The 20,140-nt window shown below is 42.4% G+C and overlaps 1 protein-coding gene across 1 annotated transcript; it reads left to right on the forward strand.

The window, feature by feature from the left end:
- The first annotated feature begins 7,749 nt into the window (after positions 1-7,749).
- Rab5if (RAB5 interacting factor) lies at positions 7,750-18,799 on the forward strand. The gene is made up of 4 exons (XM_076851809.1): positions 7,750-8,081; positions 9,803-9,906; positions 16,795-16,924; positions 18,604-18,799. Exons 1-4 carry the CDS (start codon positions 7,968-7,970, stop codon positions 18,643-18,645), a joined length of 390 nt encoding a protein of 129 aa, XP_076707924.1. The 5' UTR covers positions 7,750-7,967; the 3' UTR covers positions 18,646-18,799.
- The last annotated feature ends 1,341 nt before the right edge of the window (positions 18,800-20,140 follow it).

The raw sequence follows: 20,140 nt of genomic DNA on the forward strand, positions 1-20,140 counted from the left end.
GCGGTAGCTATAATCCCAGTTACTCTGGAGGCTGGGCAGGAGGACTGCAAGTTCCAGGACAGTCTGGGCAATTTAGCAAGACTATATCTTAAAAAAAGGCCTGAGGATGTAGCTCATTAGTAGAATGTCCCTGAGTTGTATCCCCAGTATCACATTAAAACAAAACATTCTGTGTATTTTCATGGGTCACTTAAAGAAAAACAAAACAGGATATGCAGTTAGACCTCTACTTCACAACAACAGCTGGTAGTTATCCTCCTGGACCACTGATTTCTGGGATCCATCAGTGTCTGTCGGGGGCCAGGGTCTTACCTTTCAGAGAATACCTTCCTCCCCAAACCCTACCACAAGCAGCTGGCAGTGATATAAAAGAATTCAGCTGGGAGGAAATACTCAGCCATGAGGCTGAGACCATGTGTTCAACTGGTGCTAAAAAAATCCCACACCTCATTGAGACAAAATGTGTCCTACTTCCAAATATGTCTCCCACTTCCAAAACTGACTTTTCACCAAGTTCTTTTCCATTTTAGACCACCCAAGATATTTATTTTAACCAGATGGATACACTGGGATTTAGCCAGATTCTCCACATCCTAAGATAAGGAAAGGTTTGGGTGAAAACAGAAAGGGAACAATTCTGAGTCCCATAAATACCTTTTAGGCAAGGCTGCCAGCTAGGCTTTGTCTACTCCTAGAAAGCTAAGCAGAGAAACAGCTCAGGTTTCAGATGTCTATTTAACCTCTAACTTGCTGTGTGACCTTGTACTGCACTGCAGGATCTAAGTAAGGATCCTTCATACTATAAATTTGTAACTTCCCATGTAAATAATTTTTTTTTTGTAGTTGTGGTTGAACAGAATGCCTTTATTTTATTTGATTATTTTTATGTGGTGCTGAGGATCAAACCCAGTACCTCAGGTATGCCAGGCAAGTGCTCTGCCACTGAACTACAGCCCAAGCCCATAAATAAAAATTTAATTTAAAAATCAAGGTCAGTGGGGCTGGGGTTGTGGCTCAGCGGTAGAGCGCTCTTCTCAAAACGTGCGAGACCCTGGGTTGGATCCTCAGCACCACACAAAAATAAACAAGTGAAATAAAGGTGTTGTGTCCAACTACAACTAAAAATTAAATATTAAAAAATAAATAAATAAATAAAAAGCAATCTCAGAGGTTAAAGTCAGACTTAACAATGTAGCATAAAAAAGACAGAATAAATATCACACAAAAATAATGTGTTTTGTTTTTCCTGTATAAGTTCTCTATTTTCAAAGATGATGTGATCTTACATGTAGAAAATTCTAAAGATTCCACCTAACAACTGTTGGAACTAATAAATAAATTCAGCAAAGTTGCAGGATAGAGTGAACACAAGAAAATTGGTTGTGTTTCCCTGGGTATGGTGGTGCACACCTGTAATCCCAGCAATCTGGGAGGCTAAGGTAGGAGGATTACAAATTCAAAACCAGCTTCAGCAATTTAGTGATGCCCTAAGCAATTTAGCAAGTCCCTGTCTTAAAATAAAAAGGACTGGGAATGTGACTTAGTGGTAAAGCACTTCTGGGTTCAATCTCCAAAACCTCACCCCAAAAAAGTTGTTTCTAGACATTAACAATGAATAATCTGAAAAGCAAATTAAGAAAACAATTTCATTTACAATAGCATAGAAAATAATAAAACATTTAGAAATTAATCAAGTTGCCAACTGGAAACTAAAATAAAAATCATTGAAAGAAATTAGAGATGACCAAATAAATGGAAAGATATCCTGAGTTCATGGATTAAAATATTTCCAATACTGAGAGACTGAGACAGACAGACCATACTTATCTTAGGTAAAATCTGGTTGTCAAAGGTGCCAAAAATATACATTGGAGAAAAGATAGCCTCTTCAACAAATGGTGCTGGGGAAACTGGAAATCCATATGCAACAAAATGAAATTAAACCCCTGTCTCTCACCATGCACAAAATTCAACTTAAAGTGGATCAAGAACCTAGGAATTAAACCAGAGACACTGTGCTTATTAAAAGAAAAAGTAGGCCCAAATCTTCATCATGTTGGATTAGGCACCAACTTCCTTAATAAGACCCCTATAGTGCAAAAATTAAAAACAAGAATCCATAAATTGGGGCTGGGGATGTGGCTCAAACAGTAGCATGCTCGCCTGGCATGCGTGTGGCCCGGGTTCAATCCTCAGCACCACATACAAACAAAGATGTTATGTCCGCCAAAAACTAAAAAATAAATATTAAAAAATTCTCTCCCTCTCTCCCTCTCTTAAAAAAAAAAAAGAATCCATAAATTGGATGAATTCAAACTAAAAAGCTTCTTCTCAGCAAAAAAAACAATCAGGTGAATAGAGAGCCTGCAGAATGGGAGCAAATTTTTACCACACACATATCAGATAGAGCACTAATCTCTACGATATATAAAGAACTCAAATATATATATATTTGTAATGGGGATTAAACTCAGGGGTACTCAGCCACTGAGCCACATCCCCAGCCCTTTTTTGTATTCCTTTTAGAGATAGGGTCTCACTGAGTTGCTTAGTGCCTCACCATTGCTGAGGCTGGCTGTCTCAGCCTCTTGAACTGCTGGGATTATAGGCGTACACCACCTCAAGAATTCAAAAATGTCAACACCAATAAAACAAATAACCTAATCAATAAATGGGCCAAGGAACTGAAAAGACACTTCTTAGCAGATGATATACAGTCAATCAACAAATATATGAAAAAAATACTCATCATCTCTAGCAATTACAGAAATGCAAATCAAAACTACTCTAAGATTTCATCTCACTCCAGTCAGAATAGCAGCTATGAAGAATACAAACAACAATAAGTGTTGGTGAGGATATGGGGAAAAAGGCACACTCATACATTGCTGGGGGAACTGCAAATTGGTGCAGCCAATATATAAAGCAGTATGGAGAATCCTTGGAAAACTGGGAATGGAACCACCATTTGACCCAGCTATCCCATTCCTCAGTCTATACCCAAAGGACTTAAAAACAGCATAATATAGGAACACAGCCACATCAATGTTTATAACCACACCAATTCACAATAGCTAAATTGTGGAACCAACCTAGATGTTCTTCAGTAGATGAATGAGTAAAAAAAATGTGGTATATATACACAATGGAATATTACTAGGCATTAAAGGAGAATAAAATCATGGCATTTGCAGGTAAATGGATGGAGTTGGAGAATATAATGCTAAGTGAAATTAGCCACTCCCCCACAACCAAATGTTGAATGTTTTCTCTGATATAAAGAGACTGATTTGGGGCTGGGGATGTGGCTCAAGCGGTAGTGCACTCGCCTGAAATGCGTGCGGCCCGGGTTCGATCCTCAGCACCACAAACAAAGATGTTGTGTTCGCCGAAAACTAAAAAATAAATATTAAATAAATAAAGAGATTGATTCATAGTAGGGTTGGAAGGGGGAGCATGGGAGGATTAGATGAACTCTAGATAAGGCAAAGGGGTGAGAGGGGGAAAGGAGTGGGTACCAGGGAAGGAAAGACTGGGGAATAAGATGAATATCATTACCCTAAGTAGGTATGAAGACACGAGTGGTGTGACTCTACTTTGTGTACAACCAGAGATATGAAAAAGTATGCTCTATATGTGTAATGTGAATTGTAATGCATTCTGCTGTCATGTATAACAAATTAAAAATTTAAAAATCTGGTTGTCAAATTCACAGAAAGCAGAATGACAGTTAAGGGCTGGAGAAAGGAGAGTCATTGTTTAATGAATATGAAGTGTTGGTTTCACAAGAAGAGAAAGTTCTGAAATGAATGGTGGTGATGACTGCACAACAAAGAAATGTACTTCTATTTTTTTATATTTATTTATTTATTGGCACTGAGAATTGAACCCAGGGGTGCTTTACCATTGAGATCTATCCTCAGCCCTTTAAATTGTTTTTGAAATTTTATTTTGAGATAGGATCTTCCTAAATTGCTTACGGCTTCACTAAGTTTCCGAGACTGTAATCCTCAAACTTGTAATTCTCCTGCCTCAGCCTCCTGAGTGGCTGAGACTATAGGTGTGCACCACCATGACTGTCTTTTTTTTTTTTTTTTTTTTTCTCGGTACTGGGGTCAACTCAGAGGCACTCTTTTTATTTTTATTTTGAAACAGAGTTTCACTATGTTGCTGAAGCAGGTCTTGAATTTGAGATACTCCTGCCTCAGCTGCCCCAGTACCTAGGAACACGGGTGTGGTGTACCACAACACCCAACTGAAATAAATGTACTTAAAGTCATTGAAATGTACATTTAAAAATTGTTAAAATTATATATATATATATATATATATATATATATATATATATATATATACTTGTTATGTATATTTCATACAATTTAAATTTTTTTTAATTTATAAGTTTTTTTTTTTCCTTCAGTACGGGGGAATCAAACCCTCAGGCATGCTGTATAAGCCACTGAGCTACATCTTCCTCAGCTCCAAAGAACTAATTCTTTTTTCAAGTACTGAGGATTGAACCCAGGGTATTGCAAATGCTAGGCAAGTGCTCTACCACTGAGCTATACTACCAGTCCTTTTTATTCTATTTTGTGATAGGGCATCATGAAGTTGCCCAGGCTGGTTTCAAACTTGTGGTCCTCCTGCCTCAGCCTCCTGAGTAGCTGGCGTTACAGCCATCTCACCCGGCTTTTTTTTTTTGCAGATCTGGGGATTGAAGCCAGGAGCTTGGTATGCTAGGCAAATGCTGAACCACTTAAGTACTTGTGCCTGGTCCTCCACCCTTTTTTTAAACAGAGCCTCATAAGTTGCTGAGGCTGACCTGGAACTCTTGGTCCTCTTGTCTCAGCCTCCCAAGTAGCTGGAATTACAGGTATGGGCTACCACACGCAGCAAAAATTCCTTTTTAGTACAATTTTGTGCATCTTCAGGGTCCTAGAAACTCTCACCTAATGATTTTAATTGCCTCTTAAAGGAGTCTCCCACTCTGATCCAGTCTCTCAAATAGCAGCCAGATGATCTTTTTCTTTTTCTGCTGTACTGGGGAAAGAACCCTGGGCTTTACACGCGCTAGGAAAGAGCTACATCCTCAGACCCACAGTGATCTTTCTACATTGCAAACCTGATCACTTCCCCTGTTCAAATCCTTTCTGTGGCTTCCTCAATCCTTGGGATAAAACCAAATTCTTCTACATGAGTCTTCCTGCTCTTTTTCCTACTTGTGGTTTCATTCCTTATCATTAGCCTACATGGTTTCATCTCCCTGAATGTACTCCTCCCTCTTCTTCACAGCTGTCTTCCCTAATCTCCCACAGATCGGATTCCACATTACATATCTTCACTTTTAGACTAAATAGGGTGAAAACTTAGCTTCTGGTCATGGGCTAGGTTTTCTTTCAACTTTCTATGATAATCAGTTTGTTGCCAGAACTACATGCCACCAGGGAGTCTGTAAAAGAGGTTTATACCAATGATACTCTTCCAAACTAGAGCAAGTTGGTTAGGCTATACTTTGCATATGAGAGGGGAATTGATTCAGAAAAGGAAGGGCTGGAAAGAACAAGATTCATGTGAAAACTAGTACTAAGTTTGTACATTCATATCAAGGTAAGGCCCTTCCATCCGTTCTAGACAGTAAAGTCTGTTAGTGTGTATCACCTTTGGGGTCCAGCCTCACTCAATCTTGGGAGTAGGACTGGAATGGAAAATATCAAATAAGATATTGGGAAAAGCTCTTGTAGGAGATTCTGTTGTTCACCTAAAGTGAAGCCCTAACTACAGATGAATGTTGACAGGTATGCAAAGGCTTTTTTTTTTTTTTTTTTTTGGTACTGGGAATTGAACCTAGGGGTGCTTAAACACTGCCACATCCCCAATCCTTTTTTGTATTTTATTCAGAGACAGGGTCTCCCTGAGTTGTTAGGGCCTCTCTAAATTGCTGAGGCTGGCTTTGAATTTCTGATCCTCCTATCTCAGCCTCCTGAGCCACTGGTATTACAGGTGTCTGCCACTATACTGGGCAGCAAAGGCAAAGGCTTTTCTGACCTTATTCATTTTAAGTCTTTTTTTTTTTTTTAAGCACCAGGAATTGAACTAGGGGGCACTCAACCACTGAGCCCCATCTCCAGCCCTATTTTGTGTTTTATTTAGAGACAGGGTCTCACTGAGTTGCTTAGTGCCTCGCCTTTGCTGACACTGGCTTTGAACTCACGATCCTCCTGTCTCAGTCTCCTGAGCCATTGGGATTACAAGCGTGGGCCACCTTAACTCTTTTAAGAGTTGAGGAGGGTTGCGGCTGTACCTCAGTGGTAGAGCACTTCCCTAACAAGTGTGAGGCCTTGAGTTCAATCCTCAGTACCACATGAAAATAAATTAATTAAATAAAGGCATTGTGTCCAACTACACCTAAAAAAACTTTAAAAAAATAAATAGATAAATAGAGCTATTGTGTCCACCTATCAAAAAAAAAAAAAAAAAAAAAAAGAGTTATAAGGAGCTGGACACCTCACCTGTAATCCCAGCGACTCAGAAGGCTGAGGCAGGAAGATTGCAAATTCAAATCCAGCCTCAGCAATGTAGCAAGGCCCTAAGCAACTTAGCGAGACCTTGTCTCTAATAAAGCATAGAAAAGGGGTCTGGAGTTGTAGCTCAGTGGTAGAGGGCTTGCCTAGCACTTGTGAGGCACTGGTTCAATTCTCAGCATAGTATATAAACAAAAATAAAGGTCCGTCGACAACTAAAAAAAAATTTTAAAATTTTTTAAAAAAAATATAAAAAAGGGCTGGAGTTAAGCGTCCTGGGTTCAATCCCTGGTACAAAAAAAAAAAAAAAAAAAAAAAAAGAGTTAAGAGGGCAGATTTTAATCAGATCCAACGACTGAGAGAGATTCCAGGCAAGTTACTTGGCCTATATAAACCCACTGCACAGAAGTGATGTGTCTTGATCTCTCAATTCACTTCATCGCACACTGTGCGTGGCACCACCTGCAGGGCTTGTTAAAACACCGATACTTTCGATAAGGGACCCATTCCCAGAATTTCTGATTGAGTAGGTCTAAATCAGAAATTTAGATTTAGGCGCAGCTGCTGCTGGTCAGAAATACACTTTGTGAAGTAGCACGTAGAGAGGGCACAATAGATGAACAGTCAGATATCCTGATACCTAATAAAGTGTCTTCTCCGTCCTATATCCCCGAAGAGATCTCAGCTTGTTCCAATTTGCCTTAGAAATTATTTCCTCTCTTGGAGTCTGAGGGTTCACATTTGCCAACAGAAGGTGCCGGGCAAGTTAAGACGCTAAGCTGTCACAACTAAGAGTTAACATCTTGAACAAGGTCCTGCAGAACTTGCAGGTTCAGGGAAGAATGATCCCGAGGGCAGCGTGGGACTCCCAGGGGGGTAAGATCTCGGTTCTGCAGGCGGGAGGGTGGCAAGGCCGCCCCAGGAAAGACAGGGCCGCTCCAGCCGGTGGCTCAGGGGACTAGCTGTAACTGACAGGGCGACGCTCATGTCTAACCTATGCTCTCTCCGCTGTTGCGGTTCCTCAATCTCCACAGAGCCTCCGCGCTCTCGTGACGCCTCTCCGCAAGTATTGTCCCTTCCCTCTCACCCTACCGCGCGTTGGACGGAAGCTTTCCGTCACTTCCGCCTCGCGCAGTGCGCCTGCGCCGAGGCGATGGCCGTTCTTTCGCTCGGACAACTGCGTGCTTCCCGATTGGCTGCGTGAGCACGTCGACGGGAGCGCATGAAGCGCGGCGCTGCCCCTCCCTCCGCGGCGCCTGCTCCGTAGAGCGAGCAAAGCCCGGCAGCTTGGCTAAGTGAGAGGACTCGCAGCGCGCTGTAGGACCGCACCGCTGAACCTGCGGCTGTCGCCGCCGCACCGCGCGCCGTGACTCGCGACATCAGACTCCGACTACCTTTGGCTCGGCCCGCGCGCCCCAGGCCCGGCCCGGGCGGCGCGACTGGAGGATGAGCGGCGGGCGGCGGAAGGAGGAGCCGCCTCAGCCGCAGCTGGCCAACGGGGCCCTCAAAGTCTCGGTCTGGAGCAAAGTGCTGCGGAGCGACGCGGCCTGGGAGGACAAGGTGCGGGGGGGCCTGGCGAAGGCGCAGGTTCGAGGAGTCGGCTGGGGCCGAGGGGACGGCATGGTGGGCCTGGGCCTGTCCCCGCCGGGCGCGATAGAGTGGGATGGTGGGGCCCGCGCCCCAAGGCTGCCGGGGCGAACTTGGCGGGCACGGGCTTGACAGCAGGGCTCGCTTCTGGATGAAGCCGCCTGGTCACGTGGGAGTTGTGAAATGGGGGCAGAAGAATTGTCATCTGCTGGCAGGGCAAGTGCCCGCTTGGCGTGAATGAGCTTCGATTAAGCCTCCGCCTCTTACTCCCAGTTCAGTCTTGAGAAAGTTAGCACAGACAGTAACGGTACCAACTAGTCCTCAATACTACCTGTGCCAGGTACTCTCCATGCATAATTCCCCAGTACTCAATCAGTCACTGAAGTGGGTCGTGCCATGATGCATCAAAGTTTAGAACGTACTGAGGCGCGCTTAATGGTGAGCTGTTATGGCTTAATTGTTGAGTGAGAAATACTTAATACCTTAATGAGTATGAGTCTGCGATCACTTTTTGGGGTTAGTGTGTAAGAGGAAAGTAGAGAGCTTGCCTAGCAAGCCTGAGCACTGGGTTCGGTCACCAAGACATAGATAGATAGATAGATAGATAGATAGATAGTATTGTGTCCATTTACAATTAAATATATATATATATATATATTGGGGGCTGGGGTTGTGGCTCACCGGTAGAGCTCTCGCCTAGCATGGGTGGGACCCGGGTTCGATCCTCAGCACCACATAGAAATAAAGGCATTGGGTCGTGTCCATCTACACCTAAAAACAAATGTTTAAAAAATTATTTTTTTAAAAAAAGGAATTAATACCAGATATGTGTAATAAATGGTTGGGGCTTCAGGATGTTCTACTGATCACATACAGAGAAGCTGAATGGATGTTTCCTAACTCTGCTCCATGATATATCTGGAGGGGCTATCACAAACAACTTGATTCCAGGTAGTCTGAAAAAAATGTTATATTTGCAGTCTTTTCATTGTTTTTTTCTGGACTGTTGAAGTTGGGTTTTCCTTCCTTGAGTTCCGGTAAGGGGGGATGGTAGGCACTTCCGAAGGTGCCCTTGTCCTGCCCCCAGCCCTGCCCAGCTCTTGCAAAATCTGCTGTCTCTTGATGATCTGCTGTGTCATTTCTGTCTTTCTTGGTATAAGGACTGGTTTTTGAAATCTAGGGCAATTCAGAAACCCAAGTCTTCTGTTTCCTTCTGTGGAATTTAGACATTCTGTCATCTGCCTCCAACAATTTTATTTCCGATCTTTTCTTCTGTGACTTACTCAAAAATCCCATGTATAAAAAGGTGGTACTTACTAGGTTAATAGCTCTTCTACCCAAGGACTATGTAGGTCTTCCCGGTCAGCTAAGAGTTACATGTGGCCAGGAGCACAATTATTATTAAAGCCGTGTTGTTACAAGTTATTTTATTTATACAGCTTTAAAAAAAAAAAAAAAAAAAAAAAGCAAATGACCTTTAGAATTTTAATGTAGAGCACAGGCTCTGGAAGTAATCACTTAAGATGTCTATATTTTTTCCTGCCACATTTTAGTGTACATAAGAGGTGATGCAGGAATTACATACCATTCCCTGAAAGATGTGTTTAGCAGAAAGTTTTTTTGTTTGTTTGTTTCTCCACTTATAGCTATGGCACCACTTCAGATAATGGATGCATTATTTGTTTTTTCTACAGGATGAATTTTTAGATGTGATCTACTGGTTCCGACAGATCATCGCTGTGGTGCTGGGTGTCATTTGGGGAGTTTTACCATTGAGAGGTTTCTTGGGAATTGCAGGGTAAGTCTTACATTTTTTAAAATATTTAATTTTTAGTTGTATTTGGACACAATACCTTTAAAAAATTTATTTATTTATTTATTTATTTTTTTTTAGAGAGAGGGAGAGAGAAAGAGAGAGAGTTTTGATATTTATTTTTTAGTTTTCAGCGGACACAACATCTTTGTTTGTATGTGGTGCTGAGGATCGAACCCGGGCCGCACGCATGCCAGGCGAGCGCGCTACCGCTTGAGCCACATCCCCAGCCCCAAAAAATTTATTTTTATGTGGTGCTGAGGTTTGAACCAGAGCCTTGCATGTGCTAGGTCAGCGCTCTACCTCTGAGCCACAACCCCAGCCCAAGTCTTGCATTTTTATGGTTTGTTTCCCCCACCACCACCACCCTCTTTCATACTGGGGATTAAACCCAGGAGCACTTTACCACTGAACTAACTGCATCCCTAGCAGCACCAGCAACAGCACACCCCCTCCCCACACTTTTTTATTTTTTTAAGACAGGGTCTTCCTGAGTTTAAGGTTAGCCTTACACTTGCAGTCCTCTTGCCCCAGCCTCCTCTGAGTAGCCAGGATTACAAGTGTATACCATCCAGCTTGGTTACATTTCCTTATTTATTTATTTATTGGTATTGGAGATTGAACTTAGGGGATGTCTCTTACCTTTGAGCTACATCCCCAGTCCTTTTATTTTTTATTTTGAACTTGTGATCCTTCTGCATCAACCTCTTGCATAACTGGTTGTACAGGTGTGCACCACTGCACCCTACAGGTTTTGTGCTCCTCTGACCAGTGGCAGCACACTTGACACACTTGCTAAGTTGTCACAGCTGGCCTGGCACTTGAAGTCCTCCTGCATCAGCCTCCTGAGGGCCTGGGATTAAAGGTATATGCTACTGTGCCTGGCTATATTTCTATTTAAATAGAGGTTTTGTTTCCTTTTATAGAAAGGGCCATTGCTACTTGGGAATGTGTGTGTGTGTGTGTGTGTGTGTGTGTGTGTTACTTCAGATCAAACCCAGGACCTTGCTCTTATGAGGCAAGCATCTACCACTGGAGCTATATCCCCACCCTTTTTTATTTTTTTTATTTTGAGACAGGGTTTCGATAAGTTGTCCAGGCTGGCCTTGAACTTTGATCCTTCTGCATCAACCTCTTGCATAACTGGTTGTACAGGTGTGCACCATTGCACCCTGCACCTTACAGGTTTTGTGCTCCTCTGGCCAGTGGCAGCACACTTGACACCGGCCCCTTGTCATGGCTCGGTTTGTTAATAAGCTAATAAAAGTAAGTCTATGTGCTCAGATTGAATTAAAAAGATGTGTGGTAGTTGTCTTAAGATATGAATCATAGGGAGTTCAGGGATGTAGCACAGAGATAGAACACTTTCCAGCATAAGCAAGGCCCTAAATTTGATCCCAAGCACCTTAAAAAAAAAAAAGAAAGAAAGAAAGTAAACACCAGTATGAATCCTGGGCAATCTATTGTTGAAATGGAGGATCTTACCTTTTTTTCTTTTCATACAGGCAATATAAGTGTCCTGTTCCCATGGAAAACCACAGTGGTTGTTTCAGGGTAGCCTATTTCTTACGATTCCTTTTCTTTGGGGTATAAGGGATGAAATACATTTCAAACATTCAAATAGAAATATAGGGCTGGGGATGTGGCTCAAACTGAAAAATAAATATTGAAATTCTCTCTCTCTTAAAAAAAAAAAAACTTGCAGCTGAGTGGCACCTGATCCCCCAACCTAAAGGTTCCGCTGCAACTTTCTTTCTTTCTTTTTTTTTTTTTTTAAATGTTTATTTTATTTTATTTTTTTTAGTTTTCAGCGGACACAACATCTTTGTTTGTATGTGGTGCTGAGGATCGAACCCGGGCTGCACGCATGCCAGGCGAGCGCACTGCCGCTTGAGCCACATCCCCAGCCCTACAAGTTTCTTTTAAAAAAAAAAAAAATAGAAATATAGCCAGGCACAGTGGCATTAATCCCATTTCTGTTTTCTCAGAAAATAACCCCAAAGAGCCAGGCGTGTTGGTGCATGCTGTAATCTCAGCCGCTTGGGAGGTTGAGGTGGAGGATCACAAGTTCAAAGCCAGCCTCAGCAACTTAGCAAGGCCCTGAGCAACTCTGTGAGACCCTGTCTCTAAATAAAATACAAAAAAGGACTGAGAATATGGCTCAGTGGTTAAGTGCCCTGGGTTCAGTTCCTGGTACTGAAAAAGATAATCCAAAAGAAATGTATCCCCCTTATCCAGATGGGATATATTTCAAGACCTCCAGTAGATGCCTGAAACTATGAAAAGCACTGAATGCTATATGTATATTGTTTTTTCCTATACTTATATATTTATGATGATGTTTATAAATTAGGCAGAATGAGAGATTAACAACTAAAAATAAAACAACAAATTATAACAATATGTTGTAATAAAAGTTATGTGAATGTGGTCTCTTCCTCTCTTTTTCAAAATATCTTATTGTAATGTATTCATTATCTTCCAGTGATAATGTTAGATTATGTTTAAAGAAAGCACTTTATGGCTTCTCTTTGGCATGTCCAAATTGCCAGCATCACTGTTTCTTCATTTTGGGGGCCATTAGTAAGTAAAATTATGGTTACTTGAATACAAACACTGCCATACTGCCACAGTCAATCTGATAACCAAGATGCCTACTGAGTGAGTGCCTGAGTGCCTAGGTAGCATATACTGTGTGGATATGGTAGACAAAGGGAGTATCCTAGACAGGATGGATTAGGGCAACATGAGATTCCATCACACTATCTGGAGCAGCATGTAGTTTAAGGCTTACAAATTGTTCTAAGTTCTAGGTCTGCCACTTTCATAATACATAATTTAGAGCTTACCTTTCTAAATCTGTTTCCTCTTCAGTAAAAGGAAGGCAATAAGAGAGATAAATAATAAATAAATGAGATTATGCAAGTGAATTGCTAAATGTCATGTTTGGGTACATCACAGGCACTCCATGACTATTTCAGTGCCACTGGTACATGACTAGCTTCAAGAAGAGTGGTAAAACATGACCTGAATTGGCCACAGTGGTGCACGCCTGAAATCCCAGCAGGTCAGAAGGCTGAGGCAGGAGGGTCATGAGTTCAAAGCAAGCCTTAGCAGCTCAGCAAGGCCCTAAACAACCTGGGGAGACCCTGTCTCAAAATAAGGGCTGAGGATGTGGCTCAGTGGTTAAGTGCCTCTGGGTTTAATTCCTAGTATTTAAAAAAAAAAGAAAGAAAGAAGAGAGAGAGAGAAAGGAAGGAAGGAAGAAAGAAAAGAAAAGAAACACCTGTTGAGAGAACAGGAAACAAGATGCATGGGAGTGGCTCACCATAGTGCATGGTTCCACTCTTCCAGGACTCCTGTTTTCTAGGATTCAGTCCCACACTGTTTAGCCAGAGCCAGTTTCTCTCACCCCAGACAAATCTCTTCCCTCTTTTTGGTTGGCAACTTTCCCCCTGCTCATTGAAAGAGCCAAGTACTTTGATTTTTCCCTACATCTCCTTCTCTATTTGTTTGACCCAGCTGCTTTGGTTTAGGGCAGGATGGCCCTGTTGCTCATTTCTGGTGACCTTCTTTCCTTCCTGCTTAACTGCCCTCTATCCAGACCCCAGCTTGCTGCTCTTCATTTTATTCTGTTGTAGCCTCCAGTTAGAGCCAGTTAATATAAAACCATTTCCTTGGTCTCCTTATTTATAATTTGCCTGAGAGGTAGCAGTTTTGCTTTGCCTGCTGAGGTTTTGCATTATCAGAGAGGAATAGTGCCCATTGCCTTCTACCTCTGGGTCTCTCCTAGAGCTTGGCACATGAAAATAGATGCTCAGTGAATGCTTCTTCAAAAAAAATTTTTTTTCCCTCCTACTACTGGGGTTCAAACCAGGGGTCCTCTATCACTGAGCTACATCATCAGCCCTTTTTATTGTTTACAGTGTCATACTAAGTTGCTGAGGCTGGCCTTGAACTTGTGATCCTCCTTCCTCTGCCTCCTTAGTAGCTGGAGTTAAACGAATTCCATTGACTCTTTTTTTTTTTTGGTACTGGAGATTGAACTCAGGGGCACTCAACCACTGAACCACATTCTCAGCCCTATTTTGTATTATATTTAGAGACAGGGTCTCACTGAGTTGCCTAGCGTCTCACCTTTGCTAAGGCTGGCTTTGAACTCACAATCCTCCTGCCTCCGCCCCCCTCCCCCTTCCTAGTTTCTGGGATTACAGGTGTGCGCCACACTGTGCCCAGCCAAGGGAAGACTTTTAATCTTACTTTTTAAATTTGTTTTCACACTGTTGGGAATCCAATTTAGGGCTTCACACAAGCTAGGCAAGTGCTCTACCATGGAGCTACACCCCCAGCCCTAGGATAGAATTTTTTTTAAAAATGTGAAAGTTTTTTTCATGTTCTTTTCTCAGCCCCTATCTGATACATTAATTTCTTTGTCTTCACAGTTGTTGTGCAACTCTCCTTCATTTATAAAACAAATTATACTCATCCTTAAAGCTTAGTATGGGTCCTTTTAGTCCTTTTTCTTTTGGTACTGGGGATTGAACTCAGGAGCCCTATATCCCGGCCCTTTTTAATTAATTAATTACTTTGTAGTGCTGGGTATTGAATCAGGGCCTTGTGCATGCAAGGCAAGCGCTTTACCCACTGAGCTATATCCCTAGTCCTTTTATTTTGTGGCAGAGTCTTATTAAGTTACCCAGACAGGCCTTAAACTTTTGACCTTTCTTACTCTTCTCCCTTGACCACCAAATATTGGATTTAAGTGTCTTTATTTCTGTGACTTCAATTTCTACTTAATATTAATCCCAGGAGGGCAGGGCCTGTCAGCCCTTTTCTCTCTCTCACTATCCTTACTCCTTGGCTCCACAGTTCTTCTCCAGACCAGCTTTTGTCTGAACCTGAACTTCTATCTGTAGTCTCCAACTAGAACCACTTAGTCAGTCTGTCCAAAATGAAGTTATCAAAGGAAGGTAAACAGATTTGGCTGGGTCTCAAGATTTCTGGCAGGTGATAAGTATGTGTCCACAACATGGCCAAGGCAACAACTATATTTTGAAGTCCAAGAAAAACCTCTGTTCCTTCTGACTCCCTGGTGATGTTATTGAAACCATTGTACTCCCCAGGCCTTTAGGCTTAAAGCCTTTGGCCCTTTTTACCTCCTCATTCAGCTAACTGCACAGACCCTGTCCTCAAACTGTATTTGCCCTCCTGTCCTGAAATCTGAGTACATGCCTACATCAGTCTTTCCTACCCCTGTTCCTTTCACTCACTGTTCAAACTAGACTCTTGAATCTGCACACCCCACCTACCCATCGTTGCTCAGCCTCAGGGTCTCCTCACCCTTCATTAGCCAGTTTACACTTGTCAGGCACCATTGTACTGCCTTACACCAGTGCACAGTTCATCCCTTGGGGGGATCCAATTCTCTCTGCTTGCTTTTTTTTTTTTTTTGTACCCGGGATTGAACTCAGGGCCTCTTGACCATTGGGCCACATCCCCAGCCCTATTTTGTATTTTACTTAGAGACAGGGCTTCACTGAGTTGCTGAGGCTGGCTTTGAACTTGCAGTTCTTTCTCAGCCTCTTGAGCTGTTGGGATTACAGGCATATGTGCACCACAGAACCTGGCTTCTGCTTTTTTCTTTTGGCTCTGGTGATGGAACCTGGGGCCTTACACATGCTAAATACTTGTTTTACCACTGAGCTACACCCCAACCATTGCATTTTTTATCTCTGTCTTCAGAAGGGATGTGACTTGAGGCACATGATCCCCCATTAAATTCAATTAAGTAACTTAAAGATCACAAGAAAGGTAGAAAAATTTTGTGAAAACAAGAGATGAAGCCAGGCACGACGGAACCGCCTACCATCCCAGGCCAGCCTGGGCATCTTAGACTCTGTCTCATATAAAAGATAAAAAGGGTTGAGAATGTAGCTCAGTGGTAGAGTGCTGCTGGGTTCAATCCCCGGTACTGGGTTGGGGGAAGAAAACAAGAGATAAGATCGGTCATATTTTTTCTGCTCACTTCATTCTAATTCCTGTATTGGTGAAATATATTTTGGGGGTCAGAGACTTTCTTGGGGTTGTTAACAAACCACTGGTTTCAGCTCCACTCTAGTTGCTGTTCTTAGGCTCCTAATAGAGCAAGAGCTACTGTAATCACCTGTGCATCAAAACCAGCAGCAGGTGGTAGACATCCCAAATATCTGCCCTAGGGAACAGTGCAGGGAACATGTGCTGCTCCTTGTGCAGTGAGGACATGAAGCAGCAGCTTACCATTTATCCCATAGCCACCCCTCATCTGGAGTCATGTGAAGGCCCACATCTGGTATAAGTCATTATGTTTTGCTTTGGGAGGAGGAGGAGGCTTGGAAAACTTCTGTATACTTTGAATTTTCATTGTTTTGCAGTGTCGGGGATCAAACATAGGGCTTCATGCCTACTAGATAAGCACTCTACCACTTAGCTACATTCCCAACCCCTACTTTAAATTTTTTTAATTTTTGTGTTTTCTGGGCAACTAAAAATAGTCTTTTTTTTGCATCTCTAGCCTAGTTAGGTGGGCAGCTCCACTGAGGGTCTAGGCATTTTAAAGTAGTATTTTGCTTGTCCCTGCCACATACTTTTCAGCATCCCCATTTTACAGATATTAAGAGCCTTACACAGTTCTCATAACAATGAAGGAAAACGAGTTGAACTGGTTTTCCTGAGCCCAAAACTTGTTTCTATCCAGGTCATTCCTGCCTGGTGGTAAGAGACATAAACACTAGCTGTGGAACACAGTGAGTGCTCTAGCAGCTGAACATTGCTGGTGGGAGCTTTGAGTCTTCTAAGCTTAAGCTTGTGTTTGGTGCCTGTCTTCCCTCATTCCAGATTCTGCCTGATCAATGCAGGAGTCCTGTACCTCTACTTCAGTAACTATCTACAGATCGATGAAGAAGAATATGGTGGCACCTGGGAGCTAACAAAAGAAGGATTTATGACATCTTTTGCCTTGTTCATGGTATGTAGCTGGAAGTTTTAGAGCAGGTTCTATTCATTTCCTGAGATACCATTCTTATAGAGCCAACCAGTTAAGTTGTACTACGGTTGGGGGGCCATCTTTTTTTTTCCCTGAAGTACTAGGGCACTCTACCACTGGCTACATCCCCAGTTCCCCAGCCTTTTTTTTTTTTTAAGAGAGAGGGAAAGAACTTTTTTAATATTTATTTTTCAGTTTTCAGTGGACACAACATCTTTATTTTTTTATTTTATGTGGTGCTGAGGATTGAACCCAGCACCCTGCGTGTGCCAGGCGAGCACGTTACTGCTTGAGCCACATCCCCAGCCCCCCCAGCCTTTTTTTTTTTTTTTTTTTTTGAGACAGGACATCACTATATTGCCAAAATTAGCCTTGAACTTATAATCTTGTCTCAACCTCCCAAGAACAGGCATTATAGGTGTATGCCACTGTGCGCAACTGAGGTGCCATTTTTCAAGATTCCTGAAGTTGGAGGACATGTTTGAGCCAGGTTGTCCCTGTGATGTGATGTGGATGCTATACAGTCTCCCGGAAAGTGTAAATCTAGGACCCATTGTCTGCTTCTGCATCTGATTCTCAACCTTGGCTACATATGATAAACTGGGAAACATTTAAAAATATATATGACATTATTATTTAGAACATTTATAACAGCTAAAACATGCAGAATGTTAATTCGACCATGAAACGGAAATAAGTCCTGATGTGTAGTACACATCATGGATGAGTCTTAAAAACAAAGCTAAGTGGAAGAATCCGGACAGAAGACCATATTTATTGTATGATACCATTTATGTGACTTGTCCAAAATAGGCAAGTCCATAGAGACAGAAAATAGATTAGTGGTTACCAGAGGCTGAGGTGAGCGAGAAATAGGAAGTAATAACTAATCATGGGAACAGGCTCTTTTTGGAGAGTTATTTTGGGATCAGTTAGTGAGGATGTCTACACAACTTCATGAATATACTAAAAACCTCTGAACTGTATGCTTTAAAAAAAAAAAAAAAAAAGAGTAAACTTCCTGGAATGTGAATTATATATTCAAAGGTTTTTTTTTTTTTTTTTTTTTTTTTTAATACACCTACCCTTGTGTCCAGACCCTGGTCCAAACCAATAAAATCTCTTGGGGGCTGGGGATGTGGCTCAAGTGGTAGCGCGCACGCCTAGCATGCGTGAGGCACTGGATTCGATTCTCAGCACTGTATTAAAAACAAAGATATTGTGTCCACCTGGAACTAAAAAATAAACATAAAAAAAAAATCTCTTGGGAGGTGGCATCAGGAAATCCTGTTTTTCTTAAAGGTTCGGAGAGTTGAAAGGAAGTATGAAGGCTATTTTTACACTTGTTAGTAAATTGAGCACCTGCTAGTAGTCCAGCTCTACTTGTATCAATTCCACCTATATACCCCACAGTACTCTCTGGGGCTCAGGGCACTCTTTGGTGAGGGGAGGGGGTTATTCAGAGGGTCCCTTTTGGAGCATAAGGGAGCGGTCCTGTGATCTGAGACAGCCGATTTTGATGAAATAACTTAGGTCTTATGCATTGGGTAGCCCCTGGGGAGTGCCCTGTGCACGTTCTTATTTGACATTGTTATTTTGTGGACTTATAGGCCTCTGTAGATCCAGGTGTGCCACATCAACATTGTTTGTCTTCCCTGTAGGTCATTTGGATCATCTTTTACACTGCCATTCACTATGACTGAAGGTGTACAGTTCCCACCTGCTCCCTGTCCAGTCCAAAGGACCCTCTTAATTACAGTAGAAACATCATCATTGGGACACACCAGCCACATGGAACCTGGAAGACCCGTGTTTTCTGGACCGAGAATCAGTGTGTTGGGCGTCAGTGTTTTCTGCAAGGGTCATGACCTGAAACTTTTTAAAGAATCATCTGCCTTTGGGGGAAGCATTTCTGAATTTGTCCATCACCAACTTTCTTCTTGGATACCATCATGTAACAGCTGTTTGCTGAGTGGAGCTGTCATTTAATTTGATGCACCTCTGGATCGGGATGAAACATTAAATTGTCTTCCTCGGTTCTCCATCAGGTGTACAGTTTTTAACTATCAGTGGCATTTCAAGTCTTCTGAAAACAGTATGGCAGTATGTATGCGGTCGTTAGCACAGTACAAGCAGCATCTGATAACAGTTTGCATTGTAGAATGTTTTCAGATACTTGAATAAATAAATCTTTAACTGAGAACCTGTCGATGATACCTGGTAAAGCCTTTCCTACCCACCTGTAGCCTCGGAACCAAGTAGAAGTACCAGAGGTGCCGCCTCCGCCTGTCCCCCCTTCCCCGGTCTGCTCCCTCAGCAACTTCAGCCAAGTGTCTTTCTCTTTAGGGAACAGGCATGGCCTTGGTCTTGGGGTTGTGGAAAGAGTGATTACCACTTCTGATGCCCCTGCCCAGCATTGAGAAAGGGCCTGGCCCATAGTGTGTTATGCCCCAAAATGTCATTTTGTATTTGATCACAAGATGGCAAGATCAGGGTGGTTGGGAGAACTTGGCTAGGTTTGAATGATAAGCTACAAAACTAAAGAGAGCTGAGGCTGTGCAAAGAAGCGCTGGCAAGGGTTGGGGGGGCGAAGGGGGTGCTTCATGACCTGGATTATCAGCAGTCCTTCTCTTTGCTCTGGGAGTCAAATGGAGGCTGGATGACCCAGGATCTGCTGCTGTGGTAAGCCGTCAGCCCCTCTGCTCTCCTTTCCCTCATGAGCCACAGTCCCTCCCCAAGGTGTGGCAGTATTCTGATCAAGACTTGTATGGTTCTTTATTTTATTTATTTATTTATTTATTTAGTCGGTAGTTGGACACAATACCTTTGCTTTATTTATTTATTTATTTGTTTTTATATGATGCTGAGGATCGAACACAACACCTTGAGCCACAACCCCAGACCTTTTATTTGTTCTTGTACAGTTTCTTTAAATGATTTGCTTCTCCTTGGTGCTAGTAGTGGTTTCTACCTTGTAGGTGAGGCTGTTTAGCAGGGAGGTAGAGTGACTTGGTAGGCAGTAGATTGGGTGGTACTGGAAATCCCAAATTTGGGAACTGACTGGGTGTTTGCTTTGTGTGTGTGCAGTACTGGGGACTGAACCCAGGACCTTGCATATAGTTAAGCACCACGTATGCTCTGCTGCTGAGCTACATCCATGGCCCTTTTTGAAATGTTTTATTTTGGGACAGTGTCTCA

The sequence above is a fragment of the Callospermophilus lateralis genome, chromosome 3 (assembly GCF_048772815.1).
Source record: "Callospermophilus lateralis isolate mCalLat2 chromosome 3, mCalLat2.hap1, whole genome shotgun sequence".
Taxonomy (NCBI): domain Eukaryota; kingdom Metazoa; phylum Chordata; class Mammalia; order Rodentia; family Sciuridae; genus Callospermophilus; species Callospermophilus lateralis.

What these genes read in the sequence shown, in the direction of transcription:
- Rab5if (XM_076851809.1), top strand. Translation starts at nt 7,968, where the DNA reads ATGAGCGGCGGGCGGCGGAAGGAGGAGCCGCCTCAGCCGCAGCTGGCC. An exon ending in ACGCGGCCTGGGAGGACAAG is followed by an intron (nt 8,082 to 9,802) that starts GTGCGGGGGGGC and finishes TTTTTTCTACAG; the next exon opens with GATGAATTTTTAGATGTGAT. An exon ending in GGTTTCTTGGGAATTGCAGG is followed by an intron (nt 9,907 to 16,794) that starts GTAAGTCTTACA and finishes CCCTCATTCCAG; the next exon opens with ATTCTGCCTGATCAATGCAG.